The sequence below is a fragment of the Zychaea mexicana genome (assembly GCF_025766255.1).
Source record: "Zychaea mexicana strain RSA 1403 chromosome Unknown BDB00scaffold_2, whole genome shotgun sequence".
Classification (NCBI taxonomy): Eukaryota; Fungi; Mucoromycota; class Mucoromycetes; order Mucorales; family Lichtheimiaceae; genus Zychaea; species Zychaea mexicana.
In genome coordinates this window covers 735106-761938 of record NW_026516665.1, presented here as the reverse complement: position 1 = coordinate 761938, position 26833 = coordinate 735106, and the positions used below count along the sequence as shown (strand labels likewise).

The window sequence follows — 26833 nt, the reverse complement described above, 5'->3', positions numbered from 1 at the left end:
CTGCCGAAGAGTTGATGGCTTATCAAGTCAACAATACCGGGCTTGACCACACGGGGGATATACTAATACTTTTCGATTTTAATAAAATTTAATGCTTGTTATATATTCTATGATTGTTATAAATTGAATTTAAACTCAATTACTTTTTTTATAAAAATTGAATTTTTATTTATTATATTGAGTAGCACTCAAAATATAAACAAATTATAATTATTTTATAAATTTTTGACATTTGTCTAAGGCTATAAGGTTCTTCCTGATTGCAGATAATACTGTTAAGAGACCTGTTTCATTGATATTATTGTTTATATTCTATTATCACTTACAAAAAAATGGCTACTACTACTAATATAAAAGATCCAATGGAAATTTCAGATAATTATGAATATAATATAAAGTTAGAAGCTGAAAAAATAATAAACCAATATTGGGGATTCTTAAATGAAAATTGGAAAATTATTAATTACAAATATAAACATCGTACTGAAATAAAAAAAATAAATAATATAGATAAAATTAAAAATGAATTAAAAAATAAGTTAGGATATACTACAGTATTCTTTTTTTTAAATGTATTGTATTCAAATATTGAATATCCAGGACCATATAATGAAATCGAAAAAGGTTTATTTTTACTATATCATTTAGTTTCAGGTAAATCAGGAAAAGATAATATAGAAAGATATCTACCTTATAGTTCATTTTATGATTTTTATAAGAAATTTTGGATGTTTGAAGAAATTATACTAGAATAAATAAAATTTTGAATAATTGTTATAAAAACATGTTTTCATCTATCTTATTAAGATTATATAGTTCAAAAAAAATAATCCAGAATTATTCAAGCATATTACTTTAATTATTGATGGACATGATTCTCGTATTCAATATGTTGATACAGATATAAAAAAAGAAAGATTATATTCATATAAATTAAAAAAGAGAGGTTTGCGTACACAGATTATTACTGATATTAATGATATGATTTTATTTATTTCTAATAGTGATTATTGCGCTGATAGTTCAGATGGATCAATGTTTTTAAATATGAATTATATAAAAAAATACATAGTCATGATGTTTTAGCAATGGATGGAGGTTATGCATTATTTATTAATAAATTTATTGATTTAGCTAAAATAAAAGACATTGAATTTTCAAATAATAATTTTGTATTTCCAATCCACAAAGAAAATAAAGTTAATCTAACAGAACCAGAAAAACATTTTAATAATGTATTTGGTAGTTTCCGTTCTAAAGTAGAAAATCAATTCGCTGAAATAGGTAATAAATTCAAAAGGTTTAATAATAATAGTGCTGTAGTAAGAATGAATAATACTAAATTTTATAATTTACAATTTAGGGTTGCTTGTTTACTTAAAAATATACAAAAATTCGCTGAATTATTTAATGTTCCTATTTTACCTCATCATAAACTTTGGGAAACTAATTGTTTTGAATTCCCCTCTGAAAAAAAATTAATAGATATAGTAATTACAAATGAAGAAATAAATAAACAAAAGTTAAATGAAATGATAAATATACAAGATAAATTATTAGCTCTAAATATAGGTAATAGTAATATAAATAATGAATATAGTGATGATGAAATACAAGAGAACCAAGATATTAATGATTCAAGTGAAGATGATATTCCTAAATTTAATGAAAAAAAAAGAAAACGTAAGAATAAAGGAAAACAATCAATAAAAACTTATGAAGTTGAAAATAATAGATATAAATATGAAAATAATAAGTATTTATTTTTGGTTAAATGGAAATATTATGATGAAAATGAAAATACATGGATTCCTTATAATAATTTTAATGAGAAAGAAATAATTAATAAATATTTAGATCAAAGTCATATACAAATATGATAAAATATAAGATAATGGTCATAATAATAATTAATTAAAGAATGATTTTCATAAAAACTAAAAATGTTTAATAATTTAATGATTTTGATATACCGCCATAGCTAATACTTATCACTATAGAATTATGCCAAGCACCAACCGGATTAGAGAACAATCCAAGCGCTTATTGACCTAAGAGTAATTTGAAGAGCAAAAAGAGCAAAAGAGGTTCGCAAAACATTGATCTAAAATTGTTGCAACTTGTTAGAAGGAGTCTCGTGTGGAGTCACCCAGTGACACGCCATCAAAGCAATCAGGAACAACGGTTTCGTCCTCGTTTTTGGACTTTGTCCGAAACCAACACCAGACGCTTAAAGGACCAAAGTGGATTCTTTCCACTGGTACCTGCGTGGAGGACAAAATTCTTGAATTCACGATGAAATGTCAATATGAGCAGTAAGTTTTCAATACTTGTAAATGCCCCATATATAACGAAAACGACTTTTCATGTCTGATACCTAAGCTCTATATATAGTGCTTGTCATGCAATGATTATAGATGTGAATGATCCTTCTTGGTCTGAATACTTCACCGGTGATGAACTTGAAGAAATCAGCAATCACAATAATCCAGCACTACCAAAAGTGTCAGAGAAGGTCAAGAACCATCTCGACCTCTTCCGCACCTTCGACGCAAGCAAAAATCCCAATGGCAAGGTGAGACAACCTGGGAACTATCTATCTAAGTACGTGATATCGACATACTGACGTACATACGTAATATCATTACAGACTACCGAAGAGTTGATGGCTTATCAAGTCAACAATACCGGGCTTGACTACAAGGAGGATTTTGATCTGATTGGGATCAACAACAGCATCGCCCAAGCAACGGAATTGTATCGATGGGCCTACTTCCCGTTAACCGATCATTCCGAGGGTGATCTTTTGCGCCGTGTCTGGCAATTTGTAGACACTTGCTTTGATGATCAGAAAATACAAGTTCGAGGGTAAGTGAAGTAATGAGAACATGGAGCTTAATACTAAATGATGGTCGAATAATAGTGGGGAGAAAACAAGCGCTGCGTCCGCATTACGCAAGAATGAAGGTCGTAACAACGCTGGTGTGGAAGCCATGACCCGTAAAGCATTGGGTCACCGTGGTGACTTGATTTTTGTCAAGTCAGGGCTTGAATTGGGCTGTGGTGAGCTCGGCCGGTACGACCGTGGGCCAAAAGGGTCGAAGGAGATGCGTGAGGGGTTCCTAAAGACCCCAAAGATGATGAAAGATGAGTTGTGCGCGCTCATTGCCAAGTGTCCCGACCAAGTTGCCAAGTTGAGGATTGTTGGATTTATCTCAATGGGTAATTTGGAAACTTGTTTAATCTATATCTAATGATTTGCACGATTCTAATCCATCATGTTTCAGGGCTTACATTGCAGATGCTTATCATGGACTGCCCCAAGGGCAATGTTTGAGGACCGGCCATAGTTATGATAGTTTTAATGCGATCTAATAGCCATATATAGTTTATAAGCTAAGGTATGCTAGGATAGCCAAAGTAATTTTTATTAAAATAATTTATTCACAAATGTCTTAGCATGCATAATTTAAAAATTTCAAAAAAATAAAAATCGAATTTTGAATAAATATAAAAAGAACATCCTACAATGATTCAACCACCTGCAAATGATGTTGTATTTAATAATGATAAAATTGTTATTGATACAAAAAAATTACAAAATTATTTATCTAAATATAATATTAATATAAAAAACTTTTGTGAAGAAAATATACATGAAAAATATAATATTGAATATATAGAGAAAAAAAATAAATTAAATATTAAAAGAAAAGCGTCTGAAAAACAAAAATCAGCGTCCAAATCAAATTTAAAAAATTCTAATAATCAAAAATATAATAATAATATAATTAAAAAAGTTGGGAATCTAAGAAAAGAGAATTATGAACTAAAAAAGAAATGTAACATATATGATAATTATTACGAAAAAATAAATGAAGAAGATTTAAAAAATAAAAATTCTCAGGAAGAATTAACAAATAAGGAGGAGATGTCTTATGAAAATTCTCAGGAATCCTCAATTCCTCATATTTCCGAAGCAATGTTAGATGGTAACACCTCTAGTGCGGTTACCTCACAGGGTGGACTAATTAATAGTGAAGATGAGGAATGTCAATTTTATTGCTTAGAGCTATGTGATGATTGTAATGAAAAATTATGGAATACATATCAATGTAACTTTGCAAATAGGGATCCGTATCAGAACCGTAGAACCGGAACCGAACCGAACCGAAACCGAGAAAATACGGTTCGGTTCCTGTCAAGAACCGAACCGGAACCGAACCGGTTCTGTATAAGTAGAACCGAAGAACCGAGAGGCAGAAGATTGCAATCAGCGATTTTGGTAATTAGTATAAAGTAGGCTATAATGGAAGTTACGAACAATGTTATTCCGAAAAGACCACGAAGTAGTGTATTTGCAAGCCATACTTTATTGAAAACTTAACAAAACCTGCAAAAGCAGAAGGGAGTAAAAAATAGTAAAGAAGAGAAGAGCAAAAAAATAAAAAAACACTTCTTCTGACAGCAGCTTGCTTTCTCCGCCCATGACGCACATCATTACTTGTTCCTCTACTTTGCTACCCACAATGCATTTTTCTCCATGACGTACTACTTTACTAGATTTATCATGGCTTCTCGATCAGTTTTATCAAGTTTGTGCATTCCATCTGAGATTGTGCATCCTGGGGCCCATAACAGAATTATCTTACCCATTCACCCTTTGCCTTTTATGAGACACTATACACTATACACACATAGAGACACAGCAGCTGTATGTACTGCCGGTTGTGGTTCAATTCCTCCAATGTTACGATAACATATTGTACTAGTAATACTAAGTCGCTCTAAGTAAGTACTATAAGCTCCACTTTTTTTTGTAAAAACTGTGCTTCAATCTTTTAACCATGCAATGACCCACATCGTATGAGAATGTTTACATTCTGTTTCTCTTATTCATTTTGAGATCGCTGTTCAATGTACAATAATAAACTATTCTTTTTTTACTGCAGTATTCAAGTATACCGCGACATTTGAACACACACATCAGCTTTCATTTAAAGATACCGAATCTTGCCTTTTTTATATACATGATGGGTTCGGTTCTTCGGTTCGGTTCTTCGGTTCTACGGTTCTCGTCGGTTCTAGTCGGTTCGGTTCTTGCTTTAGACGGTTCGGTTCGGTTCCCTTTAAGAACCGAACCGAACCGAACCGTGCGGATCCCTATTTGCAAATGATGTAATAGAAAAACTCGAAAAGGAAAAACATAAATATAAAATGTTCTTTACAAGATATTTTAGCTACTATACTGATTTAATAAAAGCTAAAGAGTTAAATAGAAACGATATCATGCAAGCATGCCAAGATAAGTTACAAGAACTGATTCAACAATATATACAATTATACATTGAAGAACATGAAAGTAGTAGTGAATATAAATATAACTGGGCAAGTAAACGAAAGGTTGATACAGTCAGTTTCAATATGAGATTTTTTAATAAGCAAATAAGTAAGAAATTAATTTAGAGCTGAATACCATGTGTGGCCATATATTCATGTAGCATTTCCCGGGAATTAAACTTATCAACTGTTAACCAACTATTATCCTTTACACTATATCCAACCCACTTAACCTCAAATATGTACTTATTATCAGTATACACATGTCCTACAATCTTCTCAATTTCATATGAATTACTATGTTCTATATTTCTCTGTTCTTTTTGATTTTTTCTCTTGCGTTTAGATGTATTATTTTCAGTTTCGTCCTCACTATCTATAATCATATCTATTGATTGATTAATGTTAAGCTGTAGAAATTTCTGCTGCATGTCAACCATTTCGTTATATTCAGTATTTACTTTTTGCTCATTTGAAAATACTAAGTCAAGTTTGTTTTTCTTACTTGGGAATTCAAAATCTTTTCCATACCATAATTTATGATGTGGTTGTATGAAGATTAATTATTAACAATAGTATTTAAATTTATATTATATATAAGAAATATAATATAATTTTAAAAATAAGATAAATATTTTAGTTTTTTATATTATGATGAAAAATAAATACGTTAAAAATAAAATATTATGTTAATAATTTTTATATTTTTAAAATGTTATTTATAATTTTGTTTTTTTTTATTTTTTTATTGACTAAAAAATTTTTTAATATATAAAAGATATATATAATATATATAATATAAATATGATGATTAAAAACGGCGGAATGGTAATGAGCATTCCCCCTCTCTACCCTAGGAATACTTGGACGACGGGTAGCTCGACAATGAGATTTAGAGGTAATGGTCGATGGGGTGTCGAGCCATTACGACGTGAATATTATATAATAATATTCCTTTTAAATTTAAATATAATTAATAATTTATAATTAATAATAAATCTTCTTTTAAAAAGAAAAAAAATTCTTTCTTTCTTTTTTCCGTCTGGACATAAATCTTTGATTTATGTAAAAAAGAAATTTATTTCTTTTTTTATATATAAAAAATAAAAGAAATGGAGGGTTCCATTACTCCATTTCCCGGGTCCATAGACCCGTCTGGTCATAATCTTCGATTATGATAAAATAAATTAAAATTTATTTTAATTTCTAGAGCAAGGGGTAATGGAACCCCCCTTGCGTAAGTAAAATGAAACATTTTACTTATTATTATATATCTAAGAATCAAAGATTCTTGATATATAACCAGACGGAAGAAAAAAAGAAAGAATTTTCTTTTTTTTTAAGAAGATTAATTATTAACAATAGTATTTAAATTTATATTATATATAAGAAATATAATATAATTTTAAAAATAAGATAAATATTTTAGTTTTTTATATTATGATGAAAAATAAATACGTTAAAAATAAAATATTATGTTAATAATTTTTATATTTTTAAAATGTTATTTATAATTTTGTTTTTTTTTATTTTTTTATTGACTAAAAAATTTTTTAATATATAAAAGATATATATAATATATATAATATAAATATGATGATTAAAAACGGCGGAATGGTAATGAGCATTCCCCCTCTCTACCCTAGGAATACTTGGACGACGGGTAGCTCGACAATGAGATTTAGAGGTAATGGTCGATGGGGTGTCGAGCCATTACGACGTGAATATTATATAATAATATTCCTTTTAAATTTAAATATAATTAATAATTTATAATTAATAATAAATCTTCTATGGTGCACGCCACCTTAAACTGTACCGCTTTAGTGGGTAACTTTAAAGTACTGTGAAACCATCTCACCACCCCATATCAAAATTTTAAACCGATAAAAATGTTCCTTTTGACCAGGAGAACAAAGTTATCAGTTTGGATTTTTCATTTTTCTAATAAAGTTTTGAGTTACCGTCGCTCAAAGTCGGAACAAGTTTATAAGTGATGGGGAAAATTGACAGTAGTTCGAATCCAGCTTAAACCAATCAGGAGCTTTCGTTTGTTCGGCAAATATATATGCCGAATTTGTATTACATGAGATCTTCACCGATTATCGATTATACTGTTACATATTGCTGCGTATAGAAATTTCGTCAGTAGATTGTAGTCTTATGCACCTCTTTCTTTTACAAAGAATCTTATATTCATTATGGGAAGCGTCAACAGACGAAGTCGCCTTGTCAAAAACAACCAGCAACGTGTGCAAAGTGGCCAATTCGGCAAAAAACTACCTGAACCTACGGATAGCTCACGCGCTAGCTATAGCAGCGATGATTCTTCCGATGATTCTTGTGAATACGACGATACTAATGGGTTGGAACATGAAAGAGATGATACTGTACTAGAACGTTCAGGAACTCGTTTGCTTGAATGGTTTCAAGGTGCCGACAATAAGCTAAGAAGCTCGTATACTGGTATATATTCTCTTAATTATGATAGCAGCACAATGAAACACATACAAATGGTCTATTGCATCCTGAGAAAAATATTGACAATGTTGGGTGAATGTAGGCAAATCAGAAAGTACTTATTATCGACGAAAACGGGATGCTAAGGAACTCGCTACCCATGTAGAAAAAATGAGACGGCTCACTGATATGGGATTTACTAAGATTCAAGATCCTGTGGAAACGAGCAACAGCAGCAGTGATGATGAAGATGCCGACGTTGAAATCGATGAAGAGCTGGAGATGTTAAAGATCTTGCGGCCTGCTTTGATCCAATTACGCAAGGATATCAAAAATAAGAAAACCTAAATAAGCATGATGTCAACTATTGAGGCCAACAAATACCTTAGCATCGAAAAATATGCCAAGCTCCGGATCGACGATAACATGCGTATTATGGAGACAACACGATTGGTTGCAGATGCCATTTGGGAGAAACACACTAAACATTTGCTGACAAGAATCCGTTGGTGGACCAAAGAGTATCTTGAAACCGGCAAGATTTGCGTTAATCGCCAAGGTGCTCATGTTAAGTCTGTGTCACTTTTGGCTGATGAAAATGTCAAGGAGGCTGCTTGCACTTGGATCCGTAGTCGAAAGCCAGCAGAAAGGAGTATCCCAGAACTCAAGGTGGAACTAGAAACGAATATATTTCCGAAAGTATCCAATATCAGCAACGCAACAGTATCTGAGCGCACCATCACACGATATATGGCTCACTGGGGATTTGAGTATAGAGAAAGTGGAAAAGATGTACGTACATGGAAAATATCAACTATATATTAGCACATTAGATAGATGGCTAAACGTACTCCTTTTATAATTGTCGACAGATCTATTTTGATGGTCACGAAAGAGATGATGTAAAGGAGTACCGTGTTCGCTGGGCCAGGGCAATGATGGGATACCGCAAGAAGATGAAAAGTACACTGAAGATGGCGAGTTGGTCGAGCCAGTGTTAGAGGACGAAAACGACGTTGAGCTGGTGATGGTGACACACGACGAATGCATATTTTATGCAAACGATGACAAGAAAACCAATTGGCTTGCACAAGGCGAAACTCCCTTAAAGAAGAAAGGACCAGGAGCATCGTTGATGGTAAGCGATTTCTTGTGCCCATGTCATGGCCGGCTCATGCTATCAGAAGAGCTTCGTAGTCTCCCTGAGCATGCAGACATTCCATATGAAGCACGAGAAATCATTTTACCTGGTGCAAACCGTGAAGGCTATTGGAAAAGTGAAGATATGGTCAAACAATTAAAGGAAAAAGCAATTCCTATATTCCAGGCAATGCATCCTAATTGTAAAGGTATGTCTTTCTAATCATTATATCATATATACTGCATATTATTTAATACAGCGTAATTAATCTCTTACCCGAACAGCTGTCTTTTGCTTTGACCAGAGTTCCAACCACAATGCCTACAGGGAGAACGCCTTACGGGCCCAAAAGTTCAATCTTAATCCTAAAAAAATCAGTCAAAAGCAATACTTGCGCGAACCATCAACTCGTATCCGGGATGGGTGGTTTTTTGATGAAAAGAACGAAATGATGTTTCAATTCATGTACAGAAGAATTGATGGCAAAATTCATCTGCGAGGCATGCGTGAAGTTAGTATTTTTGTACCATTAGTCACGAGACATAGCACTCACTGTTGTTTCATTCTTTTGTAGATTTTAGAAGAAAGAGGCCTTTGGAAACAAGGGATGCAGAAAAAGGAAGCAACAGAGGTTTTAAGTGCCCAGCTTGACTTCACCTCAGAAAAAAGTGCTATAGCATATGCTGTTCAAGGCGCCGGTCACGTTTTTCAGCTTTACCCAAAGTTTCATTGTGAGTGCAATTTCATTGAACGCTATTGGGGTGCTGTTAAACGAGAAGTGCGTAAGCGATGCAACTACACTTTTGCAAGCCTCAAGAAAACTGTCCCCGAAGTTCTCGATAGTATTCCGCTGCCAATGATCCATAATTTCGAGCGTAGAGCATGGAGATACATTAAGGCATACCATGATGGTTTAGAAGGTCGTGATGCTATTGATGCTGTAAAAATCTACACATCTCACAGAAGAGTTCGAAAGAACATGTAAATATATCTATCCATTTCATATGCGGCATTTGAAAAATAGCGGGGATTTAAATTAAAAAATTGACAGTAATTTTTGCTGGAGGTATGGTTTAAGGTGGCGTGCACCATACCTCTATATTATACTTGTTTACAAATCGCCATATATTAGTAAGAATACAAGCAACACGAAGCTGAATATTATAATATCTTATATCGGTTATTTGCAATACTGCACGATTATTATTAAATCGTTCAAATTTAGAGCCTAACATAGAGAACTGTGCTTCTATTGCTGAACGAAATGATCCAAACTTGTTATTAAAGTATGTCTCATTGATTGTTAACTTTTGTCCTGGTTCTTTTCTTATGGGATGTAAAAAATTACGATCATAAAAACTATATCCAGCATCTGTTGCATTATCTTTAAACTTTTGTATAAATAAGTTATATCCACCATCCATTCCTAAACAATCTGCCTCACTTATTTTTTTATATAGTTTCATATTACAGTCGACCCCCGTTAACGTCCACCCCGATAACGTCAACCTCCGATAGCGTCAACTGATTCGCTGGTACCCTTTCAAATTTAGCAGTGAAAAACTTCAACTTCTACATAAGGTCAACTTCAACACCTTCAGGAGGGTTGACTAGTTATCGAGGGTGAAACTTGTCCAATTAGATTACATTAATTGGGACTGTGGTACAAAATAATTTGTCAAAGAGGCTTGCTTAGAAGCATTCACAACAGTATCATGTAGATCTTGCTCTTCATTTAAAATATCGAGAAATGTGTTGATGTTGGTAACTTTGTCTTTAGCAGTAAATACTCTTCTTTTTTGCAGAACTGGCTCTTCGTCAACATCTGGGGTGTCATCATCTTCAGCAACTGCCGTCACTGTTTGAACAATCTCACTATCTGTGAGAGAAAAGAGATATGAATCGCGCTCATAAGTTATTTATAATGGCGGGAAGCGGTGATTCATTTAGTGTCTGCAAGGATAAACATTTTGCCTAATCTCGCTACTCCCGGTAGTCGTCAACCCTCGATATAGTCAACACTTTTGCAGGTACCCTGAGGGTTGACGTTAACGGGGGTCGACTGTAATAAACATAGTACCATCATTTCCGATAGCACATTTTTCAGATACTGAAACATGTGTAATTATTTCATTCATATCCTGTATAACTTGTGTACGTACAGCTGGCCCTTTTAATTTATATAAATATAACTGTGAATGTGACTCATTTGGTTTATAATACTTTATTTTACTATCATGTCCATCAATAAATAGTGTAACATTCTTAAAACCATCTGGATTGTTTATTATTGCTGATAGAATGCGAATACGTGGTGATGAGAACATACTATCTAGATCTTGTTTTACCTTTTTATTCAATTCATTATAGTTAGTAATCCAGAGCCGCTTATATAAATCATAAAATGTTGCATATGGCATAACAGTATGCATATCCTTTCCTGATACACCTGATACCATATGATATAATAATGCAAGTCCTTTTTCAATCTCGCGGTATGGCCCTGGATATTCAATATTTCCATATAAAACTGTAAGAAAATAAAATACAGGTATAAATCCAAATCTATTAAGTAATACATCCTTTATATCTTTTATTGTATTATTCTTCATATCTTTAATAGCTGTTCTATGATTAAATCTATGTTGCATTTCAGGCTAAGATTTATCAAGAAAAGTCCATTTATTATCAATTAAATTTTTAATTTCAATATCGAGTTGCTCAGTGTGTTGTGTTGTGTTCATTTTTATTTGTTGTTATGTACTTTAAACAATCGCTCTTTTTTTTCTCGTGGGAGGCTACCAATATAAATAAAAAAATTCAATTTTTATTATTTTTATTGTAAATCAATAATTAATTCGGCCACTGATGGTTATACCGGTCATAGCAATTTTATTATCTATATTACAGCTAGTAGATTATATTTGGTTAGACAACTAATAGCAGGAAGCCTTTGCAGAATTCGACGCACGCAACGCTTTGAATACCCAGAAGTTGTCGATGCATTCCAAACAAACGTCCTCCCCATGTATGAGCTAATTCTCAAGGCAAAGGCCGTAATGGCCGAAAACGTCGAAATAGTGCAGCAACGAGAACCAAGTACCGACTTACTACCAACCATACAACACACCTTCCAACTACCGCCGTGCCCTCCCTCACCTAAACCGTCCAAAGCTCTCCTTTCATCTTCTTCCGCATCACCCTCCAATCCCCGTAAGCGTCCGTCAAGCGACCACACATCCGAACCATCATCATCATCGCATAAAACCCAAAAGCGCATTTTTTAATAAGTACTCTTCCCATATGATTAAACAACACTTTATTCAATCTCAAAATCTAAGAAGTTCTCATCCATCTCAGACTCAAAGAAATTGTAAGAGTTCAGTGTAAGTCACATCTAGAATTTAAAAAGGAAGGGGATCTAAGTGCTATACACATGTGCCGAAAAAATCCTTGCACAACCGAGGCGTATTGTAAATGACCCGATTTCTTTTGTATGCTGCTGTATAAACTCGTTTTTGATGCGCTAAGCTGCGCTGCCAGCATTTCTTGATGAGGGCGACTATAAAGTATCTGCTTCATGCAGTTCACATGGGTATTTAAGTTTTTGGTGATAGGCTGATAACAGTAAATAAAGCTGACACATTAGGTCGGGCTAATACGATGGGAGATATAGGAAGGGGATGGGGGTTGTGTAGGTGTTGTGGCTCTTACTCAAGCTGTTTAGCCAGTTAAAAGAAATTAATGTTGCAATGATGGGTTTAAGATAGGAAGAGTCCTATTTTTTTAGCATCAATATGTAAACGCCAATACATGAACGTGCTGAATTTCTAGTTTGCACAGACACTTGACAGTCTATATGATATAGACATAGTACTTTCCACCTAGGATTTCAGAAGTAAAAAGCATTCTGCAAGATCAAAAAGATACATACTGTTTATGATATCAAAAAACTTCAAAGAATGGAGCCCTTCATTACAGAGATATTACATATACATATGTGGAGTATCTTTTCATGCATTCGCTAATAGATATCGTAGAAATAACACATGGTCTACGCCAAATAATCAGGTGCTGCTGTTTATTGATTATTGTTACTAGTTAGTTTCCGCCCTTTGTTAGTTTCTCAGGATACATGCGAAATTTATTGAATAGATTCCACAGCTCTATCGAGTGTTCCATTTTTTTACCCTGACAAAAGGCGACAACCGACTGTGTTCGTCCCGTAGACTTCTGCGAGCAAATATACTGTAGTACAGTAGGTTAAGTATTACATTCTCGTTCTCTAGACGATTGGGCAAGATAGTTGACCATGTGCATATACATTTACATTTACATATACATAGATATACACTAACTATGGGACGGGGTCCCTAGAGGATAACAGACCGACGGTGCTGTGGTGGTTTCTAAATCGTTATAGCAGCACACGACAAAGGAAAATGTAAATTGTGACCCATTAAACGGTAAGGCTAGCTGTTCCGCTTTTATGTACGCCTGTGGAGTACAAACCATTTTTTGTGACAGAGCTACTTTGATCATCTGCAGCCAGATGCCGTCGGTGGCCTATCCAAGGACTGTCCTGCTCTAAAACTACATTGGAGGAGGGAAATGAGCAGCAGGCCAGATACTAAGATCAATAGTACCTGCAGATGCTGGTCGTGCTCTTCTTTGATTGCATTTTCACTTTACCCCCTTTTATCGGACGCTGCGGAACATCGCGTAAGTGATGCGGAAGATTGATATTGAAAAAGCTGAGGGACTGAAGCGAAAGTAATAATTCACTGATGATGTGTCAAGACTTCAATCTGCACCGATACTGATAAACAATCTTCTTTCCACTGTTTTGACATAGCTGTCCCTTTTTTCTACAGTATATACATCACACCGAAAGTCATGATTCGTTCACACTGTAGGTAAATTTAGAACAGCCATTGGCATGTGATAGGGGAGAGAAAATGTCTAGAATGGAATGGATGCAGTGTCTCGGTCACTATAACATTTGCGTTTGGGCGTGTGTACATATGAAAAGAGAGCTAGAGTGTATGAAAAATGAAGGTTAAGTTCATCTGCTAATAGTAGTGTACCGTAGTTGCTTCCTCGTATTTGGGTCTCTCTAGGTTCTTCTGCACACACACGTAATCTGGCGGACGGACGAACGAAGGAACTCTACGTTAGTATACTTTATTGGACTGCTGCAGCTGTTCTTTTTCTTGTTACTCACACAGACATCAGGCTTACGGACTTTTTCGTTTCTTGTCGCCCAAGTGAAAATGATGGTTCTGAAGGTGTTTGGTTCAAGAGATGCCAAACAGTTACGCAACAGCACAATATTGAATCGGTAAGCGATCCGTGTATGTATGCTTGTCCGCAACTAGGTCAAACATAACAATGTTTGCCTAGGTAGTGATTCTCATGGCTTTAAATGCACAGCAATAATGTGAAGAGGAGCGAAATAAAGTAGCTAGGGTAACCAATATTGATTACAATAGGAATATATCAAGCATCAACCAGACTGGAATTTGAAAAAAGGGTTCTCGTGTAGAGTCTACCCAGTGACACGCCATCGAAGCAATCTGGAACAACGGTTTCGTCCTCCTTTTTGGATTTTTTCTACTGGTACCTGCGTGGAGGACAAAATTCTTGAATTCGCGATGAAATGTCAATATGAGCAGTAAGTTTTCAATACTTGTAAATGCCCCATATATAACGAAAACGACTTTTCATGTCTGATACCTAAGCTCTATATATAGTGCTTGTCATGCAATGATTATAGATGTGAATGATCCTTCTTGGTCTGAATACTTCACCGGTGATGAACTTGAAGAAATCAGCAATCACAATAATCCAGCACTACCAAAAGTGTCAGAGAAGGTCAAGAACCATCTCGACCTCTTCCGCACCTTCGACGCAAGCAAAAATCCCAATGGCAAGGTGAGACAACCTGGGAACTATCTATCTAAGTACGTGATATCGACATACTGACGTACATACGTAATATCATTACAGACTACCGAAGAGTTGATGGCTTATCAAGTCAACAATACCGGGCTTGACTACAAGGAGGATTTTGATCTGATTTGGATCAATAACAGCATCGCCCAAGCAACGGAATTGTATCGATGGGCCTACTTCCCGTTAACCGATCATTCCGAGGGTGATCTTTTGCGCCGTGTCTGGCAATTTGTAGACACTTGCTTTGATGATCAGAAAATACAAGTTCGAGGGTAAGTGAAGTAATGAGAACATGGAGCTTAATGCTAAATGATGGTCGAATAATAGTGGGGAGAAAACAAGCGCTGCGTCCGCATTACGCAAGAATGAAGGTCGTAACAACGCTGGTGTGGAAGCCATGACCCGTAAAGCATTGGGTCACCGTGGTGACTTGATTTTTGTCAAGTCAGGGCTTGAATTGGGCTGTGGTGAGCTCGGCCGGTACGACCGTGGGCCAAAAGGGTCGAAGGAGATGCGTGAGGGGTTCCTAAAGACCCCAAAGATGATGAAAGATGAGTTGTGCGCGCTCATTGCCAAGTGTCCCGACCAAGTTGCCAAGTTGAGGATTGTCGGATTTATCTCAATGGGTAATTTGGAAACTTGTTTAATCTATATCTAATGATTTGCACGATTCTAATCCATCATGTTTCAGGGCTTACATTGCAGATGCTTATCATGGACTGCCCCAAGGGCAATGTTTGAGGACCGGCCATGGTTATGATAGTTTTAATGCGATCTAATAGCCATATATAGTTTATAAGCTAAGGTATGCTAGGATAGCCAAAGTAATTTTTATTAAAATAATTTATTCACAAATGTCTTGGCATGCATAATTTAAAAATTTCAAAAAAATAAAAATCGAATTTTGAATAAATATAAAAAGAACATCCTACAATGATTCAACCACCTGCAAATGATGTTGTATTTAATAATGATAAAATTGTTATTGATACAAAAAAATTACAAAATTATTTATCTAAATATAATATTAATATAAAAAACTTTTGTGAAGAAAATATACATGAAAAATATAATATTGAATATATAGAGAAAAAAAATAAATTAAATATTAAAAGAAAAGCGTCTGAAAAACAAAAATCAGCGTCCAAATCAAATTTAAAAAATTCTAATGATCAAAAATATAATAATAATATAATTAAAAAAGTTGGGAATCTAAGAAAAGAGAATTATGAACTAAAAAAGAAATGTAACATATATGATAATTATTACGAAAAAATAAATGAAGAAGATTTAAAAAATAAAAATTCTCAGGAAGAATTAACAAATAAGGAGGAGATGTCTTATGAAAATTCTCAGGAATCCTCAATTCCTCATATTTCCGAAGCAATGTTAGATGGTAACACCTCTAGTGCGGTTACCTCACAGGGTGGACTAATTAATAGTGAAGATGAGGAATGTCAATTTTATTGCTTAGAGCCATGTGATGATTGTAATGAAAAATTATGGAATACATATCAATGTAACTTTGCAAATGATGTAATAGAAAAACTCGAAAAGGAAAAACATAAATATAAAATGTTCTTTACAAGATATTTTAGCTACTATACTGATTTAATAAAAGCTAAAGAGTTAAATAGAAACGATATCATGCAAGCATGCCAAGATAAGTTACAAGAACTGATTCAACAATATATACAATTATACATTGAAGAACATGAAAGTAGTAGTGAATATAAATATAACTGGGCAAGTAAACGAAAGGTTGATACAGTCAGTTTCAATATGAGATTTTTTAATAAGCAAATAAGTAAGAAATTAATTTAGAGCTGAATACCATGTGTGGCCATATATTCATGTAGCATTTCCCGGGAATTAAACTTATCAACTGTTAACCAACTATTATCCTTTACACTATATCCAACCCACTTAACCTCAAATATGTACTTATTATCAGTATACACATGTCCTACAATCTTCTCAATTTCATATGAATTACTATGTTCTATATTTCTCTGTTCTTTTTGATTTTTTCTCTTGCGTTTAGATGTATTATTTTCAGTTTCGTCCTCACTATCTGTAATCATATCTATTGATTGATTAATGTTAAGCTGTAGAAATTTCTGCTGCATGTCAACCATTTCGTTATATTCAGTATTTACTTTTTGCTCATTTGAAAATACTAAGTCAAGTTTGTTTTTCTTACTTGGGAATTCAAAATCTTTTCCATACCATAATTTATGATGTGGTTGTATGGTGCACGCCACCTTAAACTGTACCGCTTTAGTGGGTAACTTTAAAGTACTGTGAAACCATCTCACCACCCCATATCAAAATTTTAAACCGATAAAAATGTTCCTTTTGACCAGGAGAACAAAGTTATCGGTTTGGATTTTTCATTTTTCTAATAAAGTTTTGAGTTACCGTCGCTCAAAGTCGGAACAAGTTTATAAGTGATGGGGAAAATTGACAGTAGTTCGAATCCAGCTTAAACCAATCAGGAGCTTTCGTTTGTTCGGCAAATATATATGCCGAATTTGTATTACATGAGATCTTCACCGATTATCGATTATACTGTTACATATTGCTGCGTATAGAAATTTCGTCAGTAGATTGTAGTCTTATGCACCTCTTTCTTTTACAAAGAATCTTATATTCATTATGGGAAGCGTCAACAGACGAAGTCGCCTTGTCAAAAACAACCAGCAACGTGTGCAAAGTGGCCAATTCGGCAAAAAACTACCTGAACCTACGGATAGCTCACGCGCTAGCTATAGCAGCGATGATTCTTCCGATGATTCTTGTGAATACGACGATACTAATGGGTTGGAACATGAAAGAGATGATACTGTACTAGAACGTTCAGGAACTCGTTTGCTTGAATGGTTTCAAGGTGCCGACAATAAGCTAAGAAGCTCGTATACTGGTATATATTCTCTTAATTATGATAGCAGCACAATGAAACACATACAAATGGTCTATTGCATCCTGAGAAAAATATTGACAATGTTGGGTGAATGTAGGCAAATCAGAAAGTACTTATTATCGACGAAAACGGGATGCTAAGGAACTCGCTACCCATGTAGAAAAAATGAGACGGCTCACTGATATGGGATTTACTAAGATTCAAGATCCTGTGGAAACGAGCAACAGCAGCAGTGATGATGAAGATGCCGACGTTGAAATCGATGAAGAGCTGGAGATGTTAAAGATCGTGCGGCCTGCTTTGATCCAATTACGCAAGGATATCAAAAATAAGAAAACCTAAATAAGCATGATGTCAACTATTGAGGCCAACAAATACCTTAGCATCGAAAAATATGCCAAGCTCCGGATCGACGATAACATGCGTATTATGGAGACAACACGATTGGTTGCAGATGCCATTTGGGAGAAACACACTAAACATTTGCTGACAAGAATCCGTTGGTGGACCAAAGAGTATCTTGAAACCGGCAAGATTTGCGTTAATCGCCAAGGTGCTCATGTTAAGTCTGCGTCACTTTTGGCTGATGAAAATGTCAAGGAGGCTGCTTGCACTTGGATCCGTAGTCGAAAGCCAGCAGAAAGGAGTATCCCAGAACTCAAGGTGGAACTAGAAACGAATATATTTCCGAAAGTATCCAATATCAGCAACGCAACAGTATCTGAGCGCACCATCACACGATATATGGCTCACTGGGGATTTGAGTATAGAGAAAGTGGAAAAGATGTACGTACATGGAAAATATCAACTATATATTAGCACATTAGATAGATGGCTAAACGTACTCCTTTTATAATTGTCGACAGATCTATTTTGATGGTCACGAAAGAGATGATGTAAAGGAGTACCGTGTTCGCTGGGCCAGGGCAATGATGGGATACCGCAAGAAGATGAAAAGTACACTGAAGATGGCGAGTTGGTCGAGCCAGTGTTAGAGGACGAAAACGACGTTGAGCTGGTGATGGTGACACACGACGAATGCATATTTTATGCAAACGATGACAAGAAAACCAATTGGCTTGCACAAGGCGAAACTCCCTTAAAGAAGAAAGGACCAGGAGCATCGTTGATGGTAAGCGATTTCTTGTGCCCATGTCATGGCCGGCTCATGCTATCAGAAGAGCTTCGTAGTCTCCCTGAGCATGCAGACATTCCATATGAAGCACGAGAAATCATTTTACCTGGTGCAAACCGTGAAGGCTATTGGAAAAGTGAAGATATGGTCAAACAATTAAAGGAAAAAGCAATTCCTATATTCCAGGCAATGCATCCTAATTGTAAAGGTATGTCTTTCTAATCATTATATCATATATACTGCATATTATTTAATACAGCATAATTAATCTCTTACCCGAACAGCTGTCTTTTGCTTTGACCAGAGTTCCAACCACAATGCCTACAGGGAGAACGCCTTACGGGCCCAAAAGTTCAATCTTAATCCTAAAAAAATCAGTCAAAAGCAATACTTGCGCGAACCATCAACTCGTATCCGGGATGGGTGGTTTTTTGATGAAAAGAACGAAATGATGTTTCAATTCATGTACAGAAGAATTGATGGCAAAATTCATCTGCGAGGCATGCGTGAAGTTAGTATTTTTGTACCATTAGTCACGAGACATAGCACTCACTGTTGTTTCATTCTTTTGTAGATTTTAGAAGAGAGAGGCCTTTGGAAACAAGGGATGCAGAAAAAGGAAGCAACAGAGGTTTTAAGTGCCCAGCTTGACTTCACCTCAGAAAAAAGTGCTATAGCATATGCTGTTCAAGGCGCCGGTCACGTTTTTCAGCTTTACCCAAAGTTTCATTGTGAGTGCAATTTCATTGAACGCTATTGGGGTGCTGTTAAACGAGAAGTGCGTAAGCGATGCAACTACACTTTTGCAAGCCTCAAGAAAACTGTCCCCGAAGTTCTCGATAGTATTCCGCTGCCAATGATCCGTAATTTCGAGCGTAGAGCATGGAGATACATTAAGGCATACCATGATGGTTTAGAAGGTCGTGATGCTATTGATGCTGTAAAAATCTACACATCTCACAGAAGAGTTCGAAAGAACATGTAAATATATCTATCCATTTCATATGCGGCATTTGAAAAATAGCGGGGATTTAAATTAAAAAATTGACAGTAATTTTTGCTGGAGGTATGGTTTAAGGTGGCGTGCACCATACCTCTATATTATACTTGTTTACAAATCGCCATATATTAGTAAGAATACAAGCAACACGAAGCTGAATATTATAATATCTTATATCGGTTATTTGCAATGCTGCACGATTATTATTAAATCGTTCAAATTTAGAGCCTAACATAGAGAACTGTGCTTCTATTGCTGAACGAAATGATCCAAACTTGTTATTAAAGTATGTCTCATTGATTGTTAACTTTTGTCCTGGTTCTTTTCTTATGGGATATAAAAAATTACGATCATAAAAACTATATCCAGCATCTGTTGCATTATCTTTAAACTTTTGTATAAATAAGTTATATCCACCATCCATTCCTAAACAATCTGCCTCACTTATTTTTTTATATAGTTTCATATTACAGTCGACCCCCGTTAACGTCCACCCCGATAACGTCAACCTCCGATAGCGTCAACTGATTCGCTGGTACCCTTTCAAATTTAGCAGTGAAAAACTTCAACTTCTACATAAGGTCAACTTCAACACCTTCAGGAGGGTTGACTAGTTATCGAGGGTGAAACTTGTCCAATTAGATTACATTAATTGGGACTGTGGTACAAAATAATTTGTCAAAGAGGCTTGCTTAGAAGCATTCACAACGGTATCATGTAGATCTTGCTCTTCATTTAAAATATCGAGAAATGTGTTGATGTTGGTAACTTTGTCTTTAGCAGTAAATACTCTTCTTTTTTGCAGAACTGGCTCTTCGTCAACATCTGGGGTGTCATCATCTTCAGCAACTGCCGTCACTGTTTGAACAATCTCACTATCTGTGAGAGAAAAGAGATATGAATCGCGCTCATAAGTTATTTATAATGGCGGGAAGCGGTGATTCATTTAGTGTCTGCAAGGATAAACATTTTGCCTAATCTCGCTACTCCCGGTAGTCGTCAACCCTCGATATGGTCAACACTTTTGCAGGTACCCTGAGGGTTGACGTTAACGGGGGTCGACTGTAATAAACATAGTACCATCATTTCCGATAGCACATTTTTTAGATACTGAAACATGTGTAATTATTTCATTCATATCCTGTATAACTTGTGTACGTACAGCTGGCCCTTTTAATTTATATGAATATAACTGTGAATGTGACTCATTTAGTTTATAATACTTTATTTTACTATCATGTCCATCAATAAATAGTGTAACATTCTTAAAACCATCTGGATTGTTTATTATTGCTGATAGAATGCGAATACGTGGTGATGAGAACATACTATCTAGATCTTGTTTTACCTTTTTATTCAATTCATTATAGTTAGTAATCCAGAACCACTTATATAAATCATAAAATGTTGCATATGGCATAACAGTATGCATATCCTTTCCTGATACACCTGATACCATATGATATAATAATGCAAGTCCTTTTTCAATCTCGCGGTATGGCCCTGGATATTCAATATTTCCATATAAAACTGTAAGAAAATAAAATACAGGTATAAATCCAAATCTATTAAGTAATACATCCTTTATATCATTTATTGTATTATTCTTCATATCTTTAATAGCTGTTCTATGATTAAATCTATGTTGCATTTCAGGCTAAGATTTATCAAGAAAAGTCCATTTATTATCAATTAAATTTTTAATTTCAATATCGAGTTGCTCAGTGTGTTGTGTTGTGTTCATTTTTATTTGTTGTTATGTACTTTAAACAATCGCTCTTTTTTTTCTCGTGGGAGGCTACCAATATAAATAAAAAAATTCAATTTTTATTATTTTTATTGTAAATCAATAATTAATTCGGCCACTGATGGTTATACCGGTCATAGCAATTTTATTATCTATATTACAGCTAGTAGATTATATTTGGTTAGACAACTAATAGCAGGAAGCCTTTGCAGAATTCGACGCACGCAACGCTTTGAATACCCAGAAGTTGTCGATGCATTCCAAACAAACGTCCTCCCCATGTATGAGCTAATTCTCAAGGCAAAGGCCGTAATGGCCGAAAACGTCGAAATAGTGCAGCAACGAGAACCAAGTACCGACTTACTACCAACCATACAACACACCTTCCAACTACCGCCGTGCCCTCCCTCACCTAAACCGTCCAAAGCTCTCCTTTCATCTTCTTCCGCATCACCCTCCAATCCCCGTAAGCGTCCGTCAAGCGACCACACATCCGAACCATCATCATCATCGCATAAAACCCAAAAGCGCATTTTTTAATAAGTACTCTTCCCATATGATTAAACAACACTTTATTCAATCTCAAAATCTAAGAAGTTCTCATCCATCTCAGACTCAAAGAAATTGTAAGAGTTCAGTGTAAGTCACATCTAGAATTTAAAAAGGAAGGGGATCTAAGTGCTATACACATGTGCCGAAAAAATCCTTGCACAACCGAGGCGTATTGTAAATGACCCGATTTCTTTTGTATGCTGCTGTATAAACTCGTTTTTGATGCGCTAAGCTGCGCTGCCAGCATTTCTTGATGAGGGCGACTATAAAGTATCTGCTTCATGCAGTTCACATGGGTATTTAAGTTTTTGGTGATAGGCTGATAACAGTAAATAAAGCTGACACATTAGGTCGGGCTAATACGATGGGAGATATAGGAAGGGGATGGGGGTTGTGTAGGTGTTGTGGCTCTTACTCAAGCTGTTTAGCCGGTTAAAAGAAATTAATGTTGCAATGATGGGTTTAAGATAGGAAGAGTCCTATTTTTTTAGCATCAATATGTAAACGCCAATACATGAACGTGCTGAATTTCTAGTTTGCACAGACACTTGACAGTCTATATGATATAGACATAGTACTTTCCACCTAGGATTTCAGAAGTAAAAAGCATTCTGCAAGATCAAAAAGATACATACTGTTTATGATATCAAAAAACTTCAAAGAATGGAGCCCTTCATTACAGAGATATTACATATACATATGTGGAGTATCTTTTCATGCATTCGCTAATAGATATCGTAGAAATAACACATGGTTTACGCCAAATAATCAGGTGCTGCTGTTTATTGATTATTGTTACTAGTTAGTTTCCGCCCTTTGTTAGTTTCTCAGGATACATGCGAAATTTATTGAATAGATTCCGCAGCTCTATCGAGTGTTCCATTTTTTTACCCTGACAAAAGGCGACAACCGACTGTGTTCGTCCCGTAGACTTCTGCGAGCAAATATACTGTAGTACAGTAGGTTAAGTATTACATTCTCGTTCTCTAGACGATTGGGCAAGATAGTTGACCATGTGCATATACATTTACATTTACATATACATAGATATACACTAACTATGGGACGGGGTCCCTAGAGGATAACAGACCGACGGTGCTGTGGTGGTTTCTAAATCGTTATAGCAGCACACGACAAAGAAAAATGTAAATTGTGACCCATTAAACGGTAAGGCTAGCTGTTCCGCTTTTATGTACGCCTGTGGAGTACAAACCATTTTTTGTGACAGAGCTACTTTGATCATCTGCAGCCAGATGCCGTCGGTGGCCTATCCAAGGACTGTCCTGCTCTAAAACTACATTGGAGGAGGGAAATGAGCAGCAGGCCAGATACTAAGATCAATAGTACCTGCAGATGCTGGTCGTGCTCTTCTTTGATTGCATTTTCACTTTACCCCCTTTTATCGGACGCTGCGGAACATCGCGTAAGTGATGCGGAAGATTGATATTGAAAAAGCTGAGGGACTGAAGCGAAAGTAATAATTCACTGATGATGTGTCAAGACTTCAATCTGCACCGATACTGATAAACAATCTTCTTTCCACTGTTTTGACATAGCTGTCCCTTTTTTCTACAGTATATACATCACACCGAAAGTCATGATTCGTTCACACTGTAGGTAAATTTAGAACAGCCATTGGCATGTGATAGGGGAGAGAAAATGTCTAGAATGGAATGGATGCAGTGTCTCGGTCACTATAACATTTGCGTTTGGGCGTGTGTACATATGAAAAGAGAGCTAGAGTGTATGAAAAATGAAGGTTAAGTTCATCTGCTAATAGTAGTGTACCGTAGTTGCTTCCTCGTATTTGGGTCTCTCTAGGTTCTTCTGCACACACACGTAATCTGGCGGACGGACGAACGAAGGAACTCTACGTTAGTATACTTTATTGGACTGCTGCAGCTGTTCTTTTTCTTGTTACTCACACAGACATCAGGCTTACGGACTTTTTCGTTTCTTGTCGCCCAAGTGAAAATGATGGTTCTGAAGGTGTTTGGTTCAAGAGATGCCAAACAGTTACGCAACAGCACAATATTGAATCGGTAAGCGATCCGTGTATGTATGCTTGTCCGCAACTAGGTCAAACATAACAATGTTTGCCTAGGTAGTGATTCTCATGGCTTTAAATGCACAGCAATAATGTGAAGAGGAGCGAAATAAAGTAGCTAGGGTAACCAATATTGATTACAATAGGAATATATCAAGCATCAACCAGACTGGAATTTGAAAAAAGGGTTCTCGTGTAGAGTCTACCCAGTGACACGCCATCGAAGCAATCTGGAACAACGGTTTCGTCCTCCTTTTTGGATTTTTTCTACTGGTACCTGCATGGAGGACAAAATTCTTGAATTCGCGATGAAATGTCAATATGAGCAGTAAGTTTTCAATACTTGTAAATGCCCCATATATAACGAAAACGACTTTTCATGTCTGATACCTAAGCTCTATATATAGTGCTTGTCATGCAATGATTATAGATGTGAATGATCCTTCTTGGTCTGAATACTTCACCGGTGATGAACTTGAAGAAATCAGCAATCACAATAATCCAGCACTACCAAAAGTGTCAGAGAAGGTCAAGAACCATCTCGACCTCTTCCGCACCTTCGACGCAAGCAAAAATCCCAATGGCAAGGTGAGACAACCTGGGAACTATCTATCTAAGTACGTGATATCGACATACTGACGTACATACGTAATATCATTACAGACTACCGAAGAGTTGATGGCTTATCAAGTCAACAATACCGGGCTTGACCACAAGGAGGATTTTGATCTGATTTGGATCAACAACAGCATCGCCAAGCAACGGAATTGTATCGATGGGCCTACTTCCCATTAACCGATCATTCCGAGGGTGATCTTTTGCGCCGTGTCTGGCAATTTGTAGACACTTGCTTTGATGATCAGAAAATACAAGTTCGAGGGTAAGTGAAGTAATGAGAACATGGAGCTTAATGCTAAATGATGGTCGAATAATAGTGGGGAGAAAACAAGCGCTGCGTCCGCATTACGCAAGAATGAAGGTCGTAACAACGCTGGTGTGGAAGCCATGACCCGTAAAGCATTGGGTCACCGTGGTGACTTGATTTTTGTCAAGTCAGGGCTTGAATTGGGCTGTGGTGAGCTCGGCCGGTACGACCGTGGGCCAAAAGGGTCGAAGGAGATGCGTGAGGGGTTCCTAAAGACCCCAAAGATGATGAAAGATGAGTTGTGCGCGCTCATTGCCAAGTGTCCCGACCAAGTTGCCAAGTTGAGGATTGTCGGATTTATCTCAATGGGTAATTTGGAAACTTGTTTAATCTATATCTAATGATTTGCACGATTCTAATCCATCATGTTTCAGGGCTTACATTGCAGATGCTTATCATGGACTGCCCCAAGGGCAATGTTTGAGGACCGGCCATGGTTATGATAGTTTTAATGCGATCTAATAGCCATATATAGTTTATAAGCTAAGGTATGCTAGGATAGCCAAAGTAATTTTTATTAAAATAATTTATTCACAAATGTCTTGGCATGCATAATTTAAAAATTTCAAAAAAATAAAAATCGAATTTTGAATAAATATAAAAAGAACATCCTACAATGATTCAACCACCTGCAAATGATGTTGTATTTAATAATGATAAAATTGTTATTGATACAAAAAAATTACAAAATTATTTATCTAAATATAATATTAATATAAAAAACTTTTGTGAAGAAAATATACATGAAAAATATAATATTGAATATATAGAGAAAAAAAATAAATTAAATATTAAAAGAAAAGCGTCTGAAAAACAAAAATCAGCGTCCAAATCAAATTTAAAAAATTCTAATGATCAAAAATATAATAATAATATAATTAAAAAAGTTGGGAATCTAAGAAAAGAGAATTATGAACTAAAAAAGAAATGTAACATATATGATAATTATTACGAAAAAATAAATGAAGAAGATTTAAAAAATAAAAATTCTCAGGAAGAATTAACAAATAAGGAGGAGATGTCTTATAAAATTCTCAGGAATCCTCAATTCCTCATATTTCCGAAGCAATGTTAGATGGTAACACCTCCAGTGTGGTTACCTCACAGGGTGGACTAATTAATAGTGAAGATGAGGAATGTCAATTTTATTGCTTAGAGCCATGTGATGATTGTAATGAAAAATTATGGAATACATATCAATGTAACTTTGCAAATGATGTAATAGAAAAACTCGAAAAGGAAAAACATAAATATAAAATGTTCTTTACAAGATATTTTAGCTACTATACTGATTTAATAAAAGCTAAAGAGTTAAATAGAAACGATATCATGCAAGCATGCCAAGATAAGTTACAAGAACTGATTCAACAATATATACAATTATACATTGAAGAACATGAAAGTAGTAGTGAATATAAATATAACTGGGCAAGTAAACGAAAGGTTGATACAGTCAGTTTCAATATGAGATTTTTTAATAAGCAAATAAGTAAGAAATTAATTTAGAGCTGAATACCATGTGTGGCCATATATTCATGTAGTATTTCCTGGGAATTAAACTTATCAACTGTTAACCAACTATTATCCTTTACACTATATCCAACCTAC

General features: G+C 35.3%; 3 protein-coding genes across 3 annotated transcripts; all 3 read left to right on the top strand.

The window, feature by feature from the left end:
• Window positions 1–2308: 2308 nt before the first annotated feature.
• BDB00DRAFT_783400 (uncharacterized protein) lies at window positions 2309–3254 on the top strand (the record flags this gene model as incomplete). The annotated part of the gene is made up of 4 exons (XM_053120375.1): window positions 2309–2315; window positions 2418–2575; window positions 2651–2868; window positions 2924–3254. The coding sequence occupies 4 exons, from the start codon at window positions 2309–2311 to the stop codon at window positions 3252–3254; spliced, it is 714 nt and encodes a 237-aa protein (XP_052985598.1).
• Window positions 3255–14608: 11354 nt separating this feature from the next.
• BDB00DRAFT_866819 (uncharacterized protein) lies at window positions 14609–15637 on the top strand (the record flags this gene model as incomplete). The annotated part of the gene is made up of 5 exons (XM_053126270.1): window positions 14609–14615; window positions 14718–14875; window positions 14951–15168; window positions 15224–15522; window positions 15588–15637. The coding sequence occupies 5 exons, from the start codon at window positions 14609–14611 to the stop codon at window positions 15635–15637; spliced, it is 732 nt and encodes a 243-aa protein (XP_052985597.1).
• An 8984-nt stretch (window positions 15638–24621) lies between these two features.
• Window positions 24622–25566, top strand: BDB00DRAFT_783398 (uncharacterized protein; the record flags this gene model as incomplete). The annotated part of the gene is made up of 4 exons (XM_053120374.1): window positions 24622–24628; window positions 24731–24888; window positions 25050–25180; window positions 25236–25566. 4 exons carry the CDS (start codon window positions 24622–24624, stop codon window positions 25564–25566), a joined length of 627 nt encoding a protein of 208 aa, XP_052985596.1.
• Window positions 25567–26833: the final 1267 nt, after the last annotated feature.